A 15,110-nucleotide genomic window follows, 5' to 3' on the forward strand; every position below is an offset into this window, starting at 1 on the left:
CACCTGTGGTTGGTAAGCAAGACTCCCCTCAGTGTGATCTACATACTAAATCAGCTGTACCACACAGAGACAGCACTAGACGCAGAAAATACAACAGAATATGGAATGATATCCAATTACATTAGTATGTCAAATGAAGGCCATACCAATATATTCCCCCGAAGTACAGTATGTTCAAATATGTTCAAAACTAATGACGCATCAATGCTTTAGAGAGCAGGGATGTCTACTAATGACCATACTTGTGGAAAATATATCTAAATACTTTATTTGGCATACTAATGTCAATATCATTGAACAAGGAAAGTACGCCATTTAGACGGGGTGTCTGAGAATAAGGAGTTTTAAGTTGGAGTGATCCATCTTTTGGCTGGTCCACTGTGGCTCTTACCAGCGCAGGGCGATCTTGATGGGCGTGGTGAGGCAAGAGGTGAAGAGGTCAGCGGGGAGGTCAGGGTTCATGGGCAGTAGCTCTGAGGCCTCGCAGGCGGCCAGCTGGATACAGTTCTTCATGGAGGGGGGGCAGAGGCATCTGGGCCAGGGGGTGGTTGGGGTTAATGGCTGCCACCTGGAAGAGGACAGAAAGACTTGGATTGGAGATAAGGCTAATAGAGGGACAGGCTATACAGAAACACAGGTCAAACAGATGAGCTGCACAGACAGACACAGCGATGCTATCCCCGTCGGAATAAAATAGGAGTTCTAATTCAAAAATCTAATAAAAAAAAGGTCCAGACAAACAGAGAACACCCGGGCATAGAGACGATATGTAATACTGAACTCGCGCATTAGACCCCCCTCCCCCTCCCAGCTCTGACTTTGCTGATAGCTACTTTATTGAGGGAAGGTGTACTCACTGTGCCTGAAGTTCCACCTAGCTTTCTTAAGATGAATGCACGAAAATGTAAGTCACTCTGGATAAGAGCGCTGCTAACTGACTCAAATGTAAATAAAGTCAAAGAGTGAAAAAGAGAGGTAAAGGGAAAGAGAAATAACAGTAGACACAGAACAAGAGACAAGGGAAAAAAACACAAAAAAACAGAGATGGTAACACCGAGCAAGAGAAAGAGGACCAGATAAAAGAACAAGAAGAGAACCAGCAGAAAAGAGAAGAGACAGATAATAGGCCAGAGGGATGTGCAGGTCAGAGAGAGGGAGTGAAAACCTTTAGGACATTGGATCCTCTCACTCCTATAAACGTCTGCTATCACCCGGTAATGAGATGTGGAAGAGAGCTTTTGGAGTTCAGGGTGGCGGAGGTGTCCGATAGCATAGTGTATTCTGAACAAACAGCCTCTGGAGCAGATACTGGATAATGTGATATTATCATTCTGGGGAGCTGGACCCACTGTACAATGCCATGAATACAAAGGTGCGCGTGCGTGCGTGCGTGCGTGCGTGCGTGCGTGCGTGCGTGCGTGCGTGTGTGTGTGTCTGAGTGTCTGAGTGTCTGAGTGTGCGTGCGTAAGTGTGTGTGTCTACTCCTGGTATGGGTGTACAGTTCCATCCAGACCTGGTTTGATGTCAGTCTGCCTCTAGGCAGCTTGTGGAGGTGAGCTCCATTTTTCATTTGACGACATCGGAGTGCTCCCTTCCCCTCCTCATCCAGGGCTGTTTGACCACGGACTCCCCGGGCTTATAAATACTTCAGACTTATGACTGAAGCGCTTGTACTTTCGAGCTTCAAACGTGTGAGTTCTGCCATAATTCTACAATTCTGGCGCAGCCTAAATCTTCTAATGACCAACAACACGTGACGTGCGGCCGAGTTTCAGGCAAGGATCTGGAGATTTTGCACTGATGACATAGCCGATGCATATGATAGAATGCAATACAATTTTAAGCACTTTGTCCATCTAGCCTTATGATAGCTAGAGTCACGGTAGATGGATGGTACCGCGTGCTGAAGAGTGGGACTTTTCATTGCACACAGACAGAAGATTGAGATTTACCTGCCACTCCTAGTACATCCGTGAGAGAACAGGGAAATAACTGCTTTAAGTGGTAAAAACACTTGTTTTTAAAGCTGGCTAGAATTGCTGTGCAGAAAGGAAGTGAGAGGTCTTCTTCAAAGTGTCAACCATAAACACTTACATACAGCGCAGTAGACCAGGGACACATGCCCAGTTGATCAGGCTGTCCTCACATCTCCTTAGGCTATAGGGAGTAAAGGGAATGTGCGACACTCACACTGCACTCACACTGCACTCACACTGCACTCACACTGCACTCACACTGCACTCACACTGCACTCACACTGCACTCACACTGCACTCACACAATCTGGAAAAGGTGAGGTGAAAATAGCTCAATTCTCCTCACAACTCCTCAACATCTGATGCAAGGCTTGGTAAAACCTAGGCTTATTTTTGATTTATTAACGCCTCTTAGGCCAGAGTGCAGACGATGGAAGGCTGGTCATGTTTTTTTAAGGGCTAGCTGGTAAACAGACACACTGAAACGCAACCAGACAGACAGACCAGCATTTTCTCCAGATTTTCCCCCTTCGGTGATGTGCAAATTCAACACTCCAAAACATGAAAAGGCATGAAAAGTAAGGTGTGTGTGTGTGCGTGTGAGATTCAGTGTGTTGTATGATTACACATCTCAGTTCAGGGTGCAACAGAGCTATGGGCAGAAGAGCCTTCCTCTCTAATTGTAGCTTATTATAATGAGGAGACTCCAGAGAAAGGAAACTAAATGTAGGACCTGCAAGCTAGCTAACATCTCAGTGTGACGTCCACGTGAGTCTTCATTGCTTTTTAGATACACACTCGTAAAATAGCACTACGAAACCTACAGCTCTGCTCAGACCTGTCTGGATTAATAGGGACGTGTGTGTGTGTGTGTGTGTGTGTGTGTGTGTGTGTGTGTGTGTGTGTGTGTGTGTGTGTGTGTGTGTGTGTGTGTGTGTGTGTGTGTGTGTGTGTGTGTGTGTGTGTGTGTGTGTGTGTGTGTGTGTGTGTGTGTGTGTGTGTGTGTGTGTGTGTGTGTGTGTGTGTGTGTGTGTGTGTGTGTGTGTGTGTGTGTGTGAACACTGTGCATGTCAGTGTCTCATACGTTTACATCTTCTCTTCACTCCTTAATGATGAAATGGGGAATGTTACGCTCACCAACGCAGCATGGATGTTTTAACTCCTCTGTAATGCATGGCGATGGATCAACGATGGTGGAACAATATTGTTACACAAATCATTTGGGATATTGTGATACGGGTAAACAACACACCTCATGGTAAATACCACATTACTGCCCAAACCGTCTGCTTTTCGGTAATTAGCATATTAACATATTAGCATATCGTAATCTCATAAATTTGCATTACAATCATGGAAGGATTTTATTTTCATCACACTGGGGTATGTAAAAAATTGATTTAAAAAAATTGGCGTACACTAATTCACCAAACTAATCGGGGGGGAGGAGTATACACATGCACAGAAACACACACAGACAGAGCAAGGAGACAACAAGCACACAGACAGAGAACAGACAAATGCGAGACAATCAAGCATATCCCCCCAAAAAGAATGAGCACGGACACACAGTCATTTCCACGCAGCAGATGATGATGCGGTGAGCATCATACTGCTGACTCCATACAGTAAGTTCTGAAATATTTAGCAGGAAACAGACTGCACATAACAGAGCACTCAGATACCAAGCCCCTGACTGAAGGTTGCATGTCTGTTAGAGAGAGGAGAGAGAGGCCTCCCCATCCTTCCACACCACTCCCCCTATTTCCCGGTCAAAAATGAAAATGATCAAGTCTGTTCCTGTGTGTGTGTGTGTGTGTGTGTGTGTGTGTGTGTGTGTGTGTGTGTGTGTGTGTGTGTGTGTGTGTGTGTGTGTGTGTGTGTGTGTGTGTGTGTGTGTGTGTGTGTGTGTGTGTGTGTGTGTGTGTGTGTGTGTGTGTGTGTGTGTGTGTGTGTGTGTGTGAACTAGGGCCACCCTCTTCGTGCACTCTGCTGCAGAGCGTTATGCTGTAGCAGAAACAGGGAGGGAGAGGGACTCCCTGCCTTGGTACCGTCATGCATCTTTAATAGTCTTCCGGAACTACCTCCCTCCCCGTCTCTCCACCTGTCTCCTTCCTCTACCGCCCTAATCCTATTTCAATATTCCTCTTTCATCTATCCCCCCCTCTCTTTTCTCTCCCTCCCAACTGCCATCCATCCTTCCATCCCCCTCATCCAACTCTCTCTCGTTCTCCATCACTCTCCCATCCCTCTCTTCCTGTTGCTGTGCAGGTGGGGGAGATGTGCACTAAGGTGTAAAGTGGAGCCCTTTTGCTTTCCACCTGCTGATATTTGTTGTTGAATAAGGTTTGTTCAAAATGTCACTTATTTTTATTGAAGACAAAGACAGTTTTATTATTTAAAAAAATGTTTTGCCCTTTTTCACCCCAATTTCATGGTATCCAATTGATAGTGTTGTCTCATCGTAGCGACTTCCGCACGGACTTGGGAGAGGCGAAGGTCCGAGAGCCATGCGTCCTCCGAAACACAACCCAGCCAAGCCACACCACTTCTTGACCGAATGCCTGCTTAACCCGGAAGCCAGCCGCACCAATGTGTCACTGTACACCTGGCGACCGTGTCAGTGTGCACTGCTCCGAACCCGCCACATGAGTCGCTAGTGCGCGATGGGACAAGGACATCCCTGTCGGCCGGCTGCGACAGAGCCTGGGCTCGAACCCAGAATCTCTAGTGGCACAGCTAGCACTGCGATGAAGTGCCTTAGACCACTACAACACTCGGGAGGCCCAAAAGACAGTTCCGTTATGGCACATTAAATTCCATTCAATCACATGGCCCATGTTGCAATATATCATCCAGAAGGCGAGGTCAGTACAAGTGCATCAAAGCTGGGAACGAGAGACTGAAAAACAGCTTCCATTTCAAGGCCATCAGACTGTTAAATAGCCATCACTAGCAAATTAGAGGCTGCTGCCCTATATATACTAGGAATCACTGGTCACTTTAATAATGTTTACACATTTTGCATTACTCTTCTCATATGTATATACTGTATTCTATCCTATTCTACTGTATCTTAGTTTTTGCCGCTCTGACATTGCTCGCCCAAATATTTATATATTCTTAATTCCATTCCTTTAGATGTCTGTATTGTGTGTAATTGTTTGACATTACTTGTTAGATATACTGCATTGTTGGAGCTTGAAAACACAAGCATTTCGCTACACCCACAATAACATCAGCTAAACACGTGTACGCAACAAATACAAATACAATTTGATTTGACAACAGTTCCAGCTGGCTGGAGGCTAAGAGCTTTAGCCCATAGTGACCCAAAGAGAACCCAGTGGCCAATTACACCAAGACTTTTTAACAGCTGAGGAGCAAACACTACTCTATCCCTCTCCCTTGCCCTTTCGCTCTAGACCTCTGTTGCCATCTCTCCCTCTGTCCCTCTCTTTCGCTCTAGACCTCTGTTGCTATCTCTCCCTCTGTCCCTCTCTTTCGCTCTTCCTTCCTTGCCCGCCCCCCTCGCTCTACCGCCTATCACACGCTGACAGCTTTAAGTGTTATTGATGGGCCACTGGGCCTCGTCTCTCCTCCGTCTTTCCATCTCTACATCCCTCTATCGGGCCGTGACCCCTGCTATCTTAGCCTGGTAAGAGTTGGACATATACACCACCGGACAAACGTTTCAGAACACGTACTTATTCAAGGGTTTATTTTTACTTTTTCTACATTGTTGAATAATAATGAAGACATCAAAATGATGAAATAACACAAATGGAATCAGGTAGTGAGCGAAAAAAAAAGTGTTAATCAAAAAATAAACTTGAGATTCTTCAAACAGCCACCCTTTTCCTTGATAACAGCTTTGCACACTTGGCATTCTCTCAACCAGGTTCATGAGGTGTGCCTTCTTAAAAGTTCATTTGTGGAACTTCTTTCCTTCTTAATTGCGTTTGAGCCATTCAGTTGTGTTGTGTCTCAACATCAACTGTTCAGAGGAGAATCAGGCCTCCATGGTCAAATTGCTGCAAAGAAACCACTACTAATGGACACCAATAAGAAGAAGATACTTGCATGTGCCAAGAAACATGAGCAATGGACATTAGACCGGTGGACATTTGTCCTTTAGTCTGGAGTCCAAATGAGATATTTATGGTTCCAACCGCCGTGTCTTTGTGAGACGCGTTGTGGGTGAACGGATGATCTCTGCATGTGTATTTCCCACCGTGAAGCATGGAGGAGGAGGTGTGACCGTGTGGGGGTGCTTTGCTGGTGACACTGTCTGTGATTTATTTCGAATTCAAGGCACACTTAACCAGCATGCCTACCACAGCATTCTGACGCGATACGCCATCCCATTGGGCTTAGTGGGACTATCATTTGTTGACCCAACACACCTCCAGGCTGTGTAAGGGCTATTTTACCACGAAGGAGAGTGATGAGTGCTGCACCACAATCACCCAACCTCAACCCAATTGAGATGGTTTGGGATGAGTTGGACCACAGAGTGGAGGAAAAGCAGCCAACAAGTGCTCAGCATGTGTGGGAACTCCTTCTTTCCAACAAGACTGTTGGAAAAGCTATCCTGGTTGAGAGAATGCCAAGAGTGTGCAAAGCTGTTATCAAGGCAAAGGGTGGCTATTTGAAAAATCTCAAATATAAAATATATTTTAATTTGTTGAACACTTTTTTTGGTTACTACATGATTCCATTTGTGTTATTTTATAGTTTGGATGTCTTCACTATTATTCTACAAAATAGTAAATAAAGAAAAACCCTTGAATAAGTAGGTGTTCTAAAACGTAGAGTAGATAGAAGAGTTCGAGGGAGCAGGGCAGAGGGAGCCTGAATGGGTGGATGGTGAGAGGAGAGAAGCTGTGTTGCAGGTATTGAACTTAGCGTGACTGCACAGTGAAGGATGAGTCCCCTCTCACAATCTGTCCGTCTTTTTCTCAGTCTCTCTTGACTTCATTGGAACACTTTCGTCCTTCGGCCATCCCTTCCTCTCCCACTTCTCTTTTCCCTACATCCTCCCCCTTTGTATTGCTCGCCCTCTTCTCCCCCTCTCTCTGCATCTCATCATCCCTCCCGGCCCTTCTCTCGCTCGCCCTCTTTCTCTTTCTGCTGTATTCCATATAATCTGAAGTGCGTTCAATCTCCACCATGAATAATTGAACTGCGTGTTGTAAATTCACTTGAGATGCCACGGCCGGTAAGAAGAAAACAGTGGAATAAAGGGGATAGAGGGATGGTAGGGGGGGGGAGTGGAGATCCTGACCAAACCAAAACACTAATCATTAATTCATTTAGCTCCAGCTGCCTATTCGCAGGCTGGGATCACAGAGAGGAGATTGTGAAACGCTTCTTCCATTCAAAAGGTTTGGGGAACTCTGTGTGTGTGTGTGTGTGTGTGTGTGTGTGTGTGTGTGTGTGTGTGTGTGTGTGTGTGTGTGTGTGTGTGTGTGTGTGTGTGTGTGTGTGTGTGTGTGTGTGTGTGTGTGTGTGTGTGTGTGTGTGTGTGTGTGTGTGTGTGTGTATTCATAAAGTATTCAGACCCCTTAACTTTTCCCATATTTTGTTACATTACAGCCTTATTCTGAAATGGATTAAACTGTATAAATGTATAAATGAAACAAGACATTTACATAAGTATTCAGACCTTTTACTCAGTATTTTGTTGAAGCACCTTTGACTGCGACTACAAGCCTCAAGTCTTCTTGGGTATGATGCTAAAAGCTCGGCACACCTGTATTTGGGGAGTTTCTCCCATTCTTCTCTGCAGATCCGCTCAGGCTCTGTCAGGTTGGATGGGGAGGTGTTACTGCACAGCTATTTTAAGGTCTCTCCAGAGATGTTCGATTGGGTTCAAGTCTAGGTTCTGGCTGGGCCACTCAAGGACATTCAGAGACTTGTCATGAAGCCACTCCTGCATTGTCTTGGCTGTGTTTTCTTTAGTGTCGTGCTCCTGTTGGAAGGTGAACCTTCACCTCAGTATGAGGTCCTGAGCGCTCTGGAGCAGCTTTTCATCAAGGATCTCTTTACTTTAAAAAATGATAAAATCTCTCAATCCTGACTAATCCCGCTGTTGAAAAACATCCCCACAGCATGATGTTGCCACCATCATGCTTCACCGTAGGGATGGTGCCAGGTTTCCTCCAGACTTGATGCTTGGTATTCAGGCCAAAGAGTTCAATCTTGGTTTCATCACACCAGAGAATCTTGTTTCTCATGATCTGAGTCCTTTAGGTGGCTTTTGGCATACTCCAAGCGGGCTGTCATGTGCCTTTTACTGAGAAGTGGCTTCTGTCTGGCCACTATCATAAAGGCGTGATTGGTGGAGTGCTGCAGGGATGGTTGTCCTTCTGGAAGGTTCTCCCATCTCCACAGAGGAACTCTGGAGCTCTGTCAGTGACTATCGGTTTCTGGGTCACCTCCCTGACTAAGGCCTTTCTCCCTCGATTGCTCAGTTTGGCCGGGTGTCCAGCTCTAGGAAGGGTTTTGGTGGTTCCAAACTTCTTCCATTTAAGAATGATTGAGGCCACTGTGTTCTTGGGGACCTACAATGCAGCAGACATTTTTAGGTACCCTACCCCAGATCTGTGCCATTCTGTCTGAGCTTTATGGACAATTCCTTTGACCTCATGGCTTGGTTTTTGCTTTGACATACACTGTCAACTGTGGGACCTTATATAGACAGGTGTGTGCCTTTCCAAATCATGCCCAAACAATTACATTTACCACAGGTGGACTCCAATCAAGTTGTAGGAACATCTCAAAGATGATCTATGGAAACAGGATGTGTCTGAGCTCAATTTCGAGTCTCATAGCAATTTATGTAAATAATTTTTCATACATTTACAAAAATTTCTTAAAACCTGTTGTTTGTCATTCTGGGGTATTTTTTTTTACCTTTATTTAACCAGGCAAGTCAGTTAAGAACACATTCACATTCTTATTCAAGTCAGTTAAGAACACATTCTTATTTTCAACGACGGCCTGGGAACAGTGGGTTAACTGCCTGTTCAGGGGCAGAACGACAGATTTGTACCTTGTCAGCTCGGGGGTTTGAACTCGTAACCTTCCGGTTACTAGTCCAACACTAGGCTACGCTGCCGCCCCGATTATTGTGCGTAGATTCATGAGGAAAATATAATTGATCAATTTTAGAATAAGCCTGTAATGTAACAAAATGTGGGGAAAAGTTGAGGCCTCTGAATACTTAATGCCCTGTATATCTCTGCCACCCACCTCCAGCTCCTGCTCTCTCTGCAGGGCGAACTGTTTGAAAGACTTGACGATGATGCCTGCGTTGGAGCAGTCGTAGACGAAGATGGAGGGGCTGCCCATCCACGTCTGGAGGTCGTACACAGACAGAGGGATGTACTGGGTGTAGTTCTACAGGACAGACAGACAGGATGGTGGGTTATTAAACATGCTGGTAGACAAAATTAGATGACCTGTCATAGCCACCTACAGCCCGGTAAATAGAAATGTTCTATGTACTACTAGCAATTATTTTTCATCCTTGTCAACACTAATAATGAAAGAAAGAGGGGTAGATATGGTTTTAACTGTACGGCTGCATCCCAATTCGCTTATTGGATTGGACGAGTGGAAGCAATGAAAGTCCTGGTGTTGTTTCTGACTGCTGTACTGGGAGATACTCTGTGGGAGTGTTTTTAGGAGGTGAACCGGGGGGGGGGGGGGTCAATGGGACCTTGGCACACCGTAGCAGACAGTAGGCTGCAGGGCTGGTTTTATATGACTCATCATTAAGGGGAATAAAGAGAGGAAGAGGAGAGGCTCTGGGGTGTACTGGGGAGAGGCCGCGCCCAAACCAAGACAGGAGCCGTGTGTCATGTAGAGTGGGTGTTTCCTTGTGTGAGTTGTCCAAAAACATTATGTATTTCTGTAATAACTATTTTTGTTGTTGGTGTGGGTGTGTCTGTGGGATAACTTGTTTAAGTCTAATATCAGTTGACCCAATGGACCTGCTAGTGTGGGTTTGTGTTTGTGTATATTCAACGACTGGACTTTCGTCTTAGTACGACTGTAGAGGCAGGAGTCATCATTGGACGCGTGTGTTTCTGCATGTGTGTTTCTCTCGCCTTGTTGAAGACCCAGATCTCTCCGTTGACGGTGGGTCGGGGGACCCCGTGTCCATTGTAGTGGAAGAGAACACGCTCCTCCTTGGCATTGCGTCTCAGGGACGTACACAGCTTCTTCACCTCGTCTACTGTGGGGTCCAGACTCTGCTTGTAACGTGCCTGAGAGACACAGAGACACAGAGAGAGAGAGACACAGAGAGAGAGACACAGAGAGAGAGACACAGAGAGAGAGAGACACAGAGAGAGAGAGACACAGAGAGAGAGAGACACAGAGAGAGAGAGAGACACAGAGAGAGAGACAGAGAAGAGAGACACAGAGAGAGAGAGAGAGACACAGAGAGAGAGAGACACAGAGAGAGAGAGAGACACAGAGAGAGAGAGAGACACAGAGAGAGAGAGAGACACAGAGAGAGAGAGAGAGAGACACACAGATAGAGAGAGAGAGAGAGAAATATGAAAAGGGGGGGGAGAGAGAGACACAGAGACAGACAGACACAGAGACAGAGACAGAGAGAGAGCGTTACGATTTGATACGATTGTGTGTTGTGTTATCACGTTGCGACAACTACCGGCCTCTCATCTGATCTGACAAGATGCGTTCGATTAGAGAAGAGAGGAGAGAGAGAGGAGGAAAGAGACGCGTCTCAGTTTGAGAGCGTGGACAGATGCGTACACCATAGTTAAAAATGTACTGATCAGTAGACTGATGCGAGCGTAGAAATATGAAAAGGGGGGGGGGAAACGAGAGGCAGGCCAAACACACACAGCTCCCTCACGCTATTATTCTGAAATCAAAGGGCGACAGGTCTTTTCAATTCAACTCCCTCCTCTCCTCTTTCATCATTAAACAACTTTGGAGAAACCGAGCACGTGACAGTCCTTCCAGGCCAATGCCAAGAGGACTAGAATTAACTAGATACAACGGAATAGCGGTGCTGAAAGTAGGTTAGGGCTACGGGAGATGTCTTTTTTTTGTTCTATTTTAACACTATGAGAAAGGAGGCGTATTTGCGTCATTGCAATCCTACCTGGGGAGAATAGAAGAGACTATTGTGTTTGCTGTAATAGGCTACAGTGGCATATTTAAATAATGGTCCTGCTGCTTTTAAATGAGGGAAACAGGCCTCATGGTCAACTAGCAATAAGAGCAGTGGGACAATGGCCTGCTGTGTGGGTGTGTGTACACGTCGTCGTACACATAGGAACGGTGTAGGCACATGGGAATCATACAAACAGTCAAACACAGGTTCTCTCTCGCTCTCAAACAAGACACGCACAAAACGTCAGTCACCTGTCCGCATCTTGTACAATAGATTGAAGTGAGCAATAAGAAATCAATGTTTATTTTTATTTATTTTTTGTGCTCCAACTACATTTTTACCTCAAGAGTCCTTCTTTCTTGGCAGGCCCTTCTCATGACCGCACAATATTACACCAACAGAATCCCCATTCAACCTAGTATTAACCAGTTCCCATTCAACCTAGTATTAACCAGTTCCCATTCAACCTAGTTTTAACCAGTTCCCATTCAACCTAGTATTAACCAGTTCCCATTCAACCTAGTATTAACCAGTTCCCATTCAACCTAGTATTAACCAGTTCCCATTCAACCTAGTATTAACCAGTTCCCATTCAACCTAGTATTAACCAGTTCCCATTCAACCTAGTATTAACCAGTTCCCATTCAACCTAGTATTAACCGGTTCCCATTCAACCTAGTTTTAACCAGTTCCCATTCAACCTAGTATTAACCAGTTCCCATTCAACCTAGTTTTAACCAGTTCCCATTCAACCTAGTTTTAACCGGTTCCCATTCAACCTAGTATTAACCGGTTCCCATTCAACCTAGTATTAACCGGTTCCCATTCAACCTAGTATTAACCAGTTCCCATTCAACCTAGTAACCAGTTAACCAGTTCCCCCATTCAACCTAGTTTTAACCTAGTATTAACCAGTTCCCATTCAACCTAGTATTAACCAGTTCCCATTCAACCTAGTATTAACCAGTTCCCATTCAATTCAACTAGTAACCAATTCAACCTAGTATTAACCAGTTCCCATTCAACCTAGTTTTAACCAGTCCCCATTCAACCTAGTTTTAACCAGTCCCCATTCAACCTAGTTTTTCCCATTCAACCTAGTAACCAGTCCCCCATTCAACCTAGTTTTAACCAGTTCCCATTCAACCTAGTATTAACCAGTTCCCATTCAACCTAGTATTAACCAGTTCCCATTCAACCTAGTATTAACCAGTTCCCATTCAACCTAGTATTAACCTGTTCCCATTCAACCTAGTTTTTCCCAAACCTAGTTCCCCCATTCAACCTAGTTTTAACCAGTTCCCATTCAACCTAGTTTTAAACCTAGTATTAACCAGTTCCCATTCAACCTAGTATTAACCAGTTTTCAACCTAGTTCCCATTCAACCTAGTATTAACCCCATTCAACCTAGTTCCCATTCAACCTAGTATTAACCAGTTCCCATTCAACCTAGTTTTAACCAGTTCCCATTCAACCTAGTTTTAACCAGTTCCCATTCAACCTAGTTTTAACCAGTTCCCATTCAACCTAGTTTTAACCAGTTCCCATTCAACCTAGTTTTAACCAGTTCCCATTCAACCTAGTATTAACCAGTTCCCATTCAACCTAGTTTTAACCAGTTCCCATTCAACCTAGTTTTAACCAGTTCCCATTCAACCGAGTTTTAACCAGTTCCCATTCAACCTAGTATTAACCAGTTCCCATTCAACCTAGTATTAACCAGTTCCCATTCAACCTAGTATTAACCAGTTCCCATTCAACCTAGTTTTAACCAGTTCCCATTCAACCTAGTTTTAACCAGTTCCCATTCAACCTAGTTTTAACCAGTTCCCATTCAACCTAGTTTTAACCAGTTCCCATTCAACCTAGTTTTAACCAGTTCCCATTCAACCTAGTTTTAACCAGTTCCCATTCAACCTAGTTTTAACCAGTTCCCATTCAACCTAGTTTTAACCAGTTCCCATTCAACCTAGTTTTAACCAGTTCCCATTCAACCTAGTATTAACCAACTTTTTTAACTCTATCAGTTCCCATTCAAGGACTTCAGCATTTAACCCACACAATCATTAGAAACACCAAGCTAATTAGCAACGAACCAAACAGGCCAATATGTATTTGGGTTCATAGACATCATCCAATCTTCCCCCTTTCAAACACACCTTGAAAGGAAAAGTTGCTGATTGAGTTTGGTGCAATCAGATAGGACCGCAGTCTGAACACTGCCTGGCGGATAGACGCTCTCAACGATCCAATGTTAGTTAGTCCTTATGAGATCAAGTGTTATCAGCAGCTGCTAATTGTGTTAAGAGTTGGGATTTCACAATCGGATGTGAGTGGGGAGAGATGGGACGGTAACTTGATCAGTTTAGGCTGACTAAACTTTCTTCAAGAGAGCATGTTCGATGGAGGGAGAGAAAAGGAGAGGAAGGGGCAGAGTAGGAGAGAGAAAGAGAGAAAGGAAGAAAGTGAGAGTGAAAGCTTGTTTGTGTATGTGTCCATCATACACTCAACTGCTGTTCCCCATCTTGACCTGAAGGGGGAGCCCTGGTGCCCCACTGGGACTCTCCTTGCAGGTAAGTCGATGCTCCCAGGAAGTCCTCCTCCCATCTATCTTCTATCCTCCATCTCAGCAGCTAGCTCCCAATGCCCGGCAGTGTCTGAGCAGTCCCATTGGCACTGAGCTGGGAATTTGAGGTGTGTCTGCCCTTCCAGTCTCGGTCTGTCTCTGTTTAGTTGGCTCTATTGAGGTTTCCATGTATTGATCCATCACTCCTTCTAAAACTCTAACCGACTCCATTGGTGCATGAAGTGGTTCTGTTGTTTCTGTCAATGTCAGGAAAGATAAGGTGCCTGGCGCACGTCAGCCTGAGCCGAGCTGAACCCTGCCCTGTCTGCTTCAAGGAACAGGTACCGGGGAAGGATACAGATAACCAAGAACATGAAAAGACAGACTCTTACAATCTCAGACATACTGATACCGTAAGCTACTCAAATACTCGCTCTCTCACACACACAATATATATATATATATACAGGCTTAGCCTACACGGGCACACAGGAACACACACACAGGCAGTCATGCACACACAGAAACATTTTCCACTGATGGTGGACCTGTGGGACTGGGGATAATCCCTGTACTAGAACAAGAGAAAAGCAGAGAGCGTAACCAACCTCTCGGGCTCTTATTGTTATGGAGCAGATCAGCGGTAAGTCCCAAATGGCACCCTATTCCCTCTTTGGTGCACTACTTTTGACCAGAGCGAGCTCCAAAGTAGTGCACGGCATTCGGAATAGGATGTCATTTGGGACCGAACCAGAGTGAATAAGAAGGGGAAAAAAACACCCCATCATTAACACACTAAACCTTTCCTAAAGCCATTCTCAACACTGAGGGGTACAGGACGGTAAGCCCACAGGGACATTAGAGACTAAACTCACTCTGATTACAAAGGAAAAGATGGATGGTATTACCAGCCTTGCATAAATCTTGTGTAACAAAAATGCGTGACACAGAGAAAGATGATTGAGAATGAGGAGATACTACTACAGGCAGATTTGTAAGCTTGTCACCAGTCAGATAGTTTTTTTTTTTTACCAGAAAGACTGAAAGCTGATCATCTAACAGACTGAAGTTGAAGACCAAAAGCATGTATGCAAAATAAAAACAAGTTGCAAAATCAAATTGGACTTGAATACTTTTTACAGATACATTTGTTCCAAGGTCCAACAGCAACCTTGAGCTAAAAGCATCAGAGAACAAGCACGGATAGACAATGTCTGAAGACAGTTTGTATAGTTGACGTGAGCAGTGGCTGTGGCACCCCCACTTGTTGTCAATAAACGGAAAGGGCTGTGCCTTTTCCTGTCAATGGAAAGGGCTGTTAACATGTCAGCACAAATACTTGGATTGTTTGGCTGAGAACGAGAACCACAAATCTAAAAGGCAGAGAGAAAGCGAGAGAGGAAGAGAGAG

General features: G+C 44.9%; 1 protein-coding gene across 1 annotated transcript in view; it reads right to left on the minus strand.

Annotated features, from left to right (window-relative positions):
* The window catches only part of LOC124015084 (regulatory-associated protein of mTOR-like), a 201,669-nt gene that overhangs the window by 125,419 nt on the left and 61,140 nt on the right, over positions 1 to 15,110 (minus strand). The window contains 4 exon segments of the mRNA XM_046330023.1: positions 392 to 522; positions 524 to 568; positions 9,234 to 9,380; positions 10,094 to 10,252. Coding sequence (XP_046185979.1) covers positions 392 to 522; positions 524 to 568; positions 9,234 to 9,380; positions 10,094 to 10,252 — 482 coding nt within the window.

Source organism: Oncorhynchus gorbuscha, linkage group LG26, assembly GCF_021184085.1.
Source record: "Oncorhynchus gorbuscha isolate QuinsamMale2020 ecotype Even-year linkage group LG26, OgorEven_v1.0, whole genome shotgun sequence".
Taxonomy (NCBI): domain Eukaryota; kingdom Metazoa; phylum Chordata; class Actinopteri; order Salmoniformes; family Salmonidae; genus Oncorhynchus; species Oncorhynchus gorbuscha.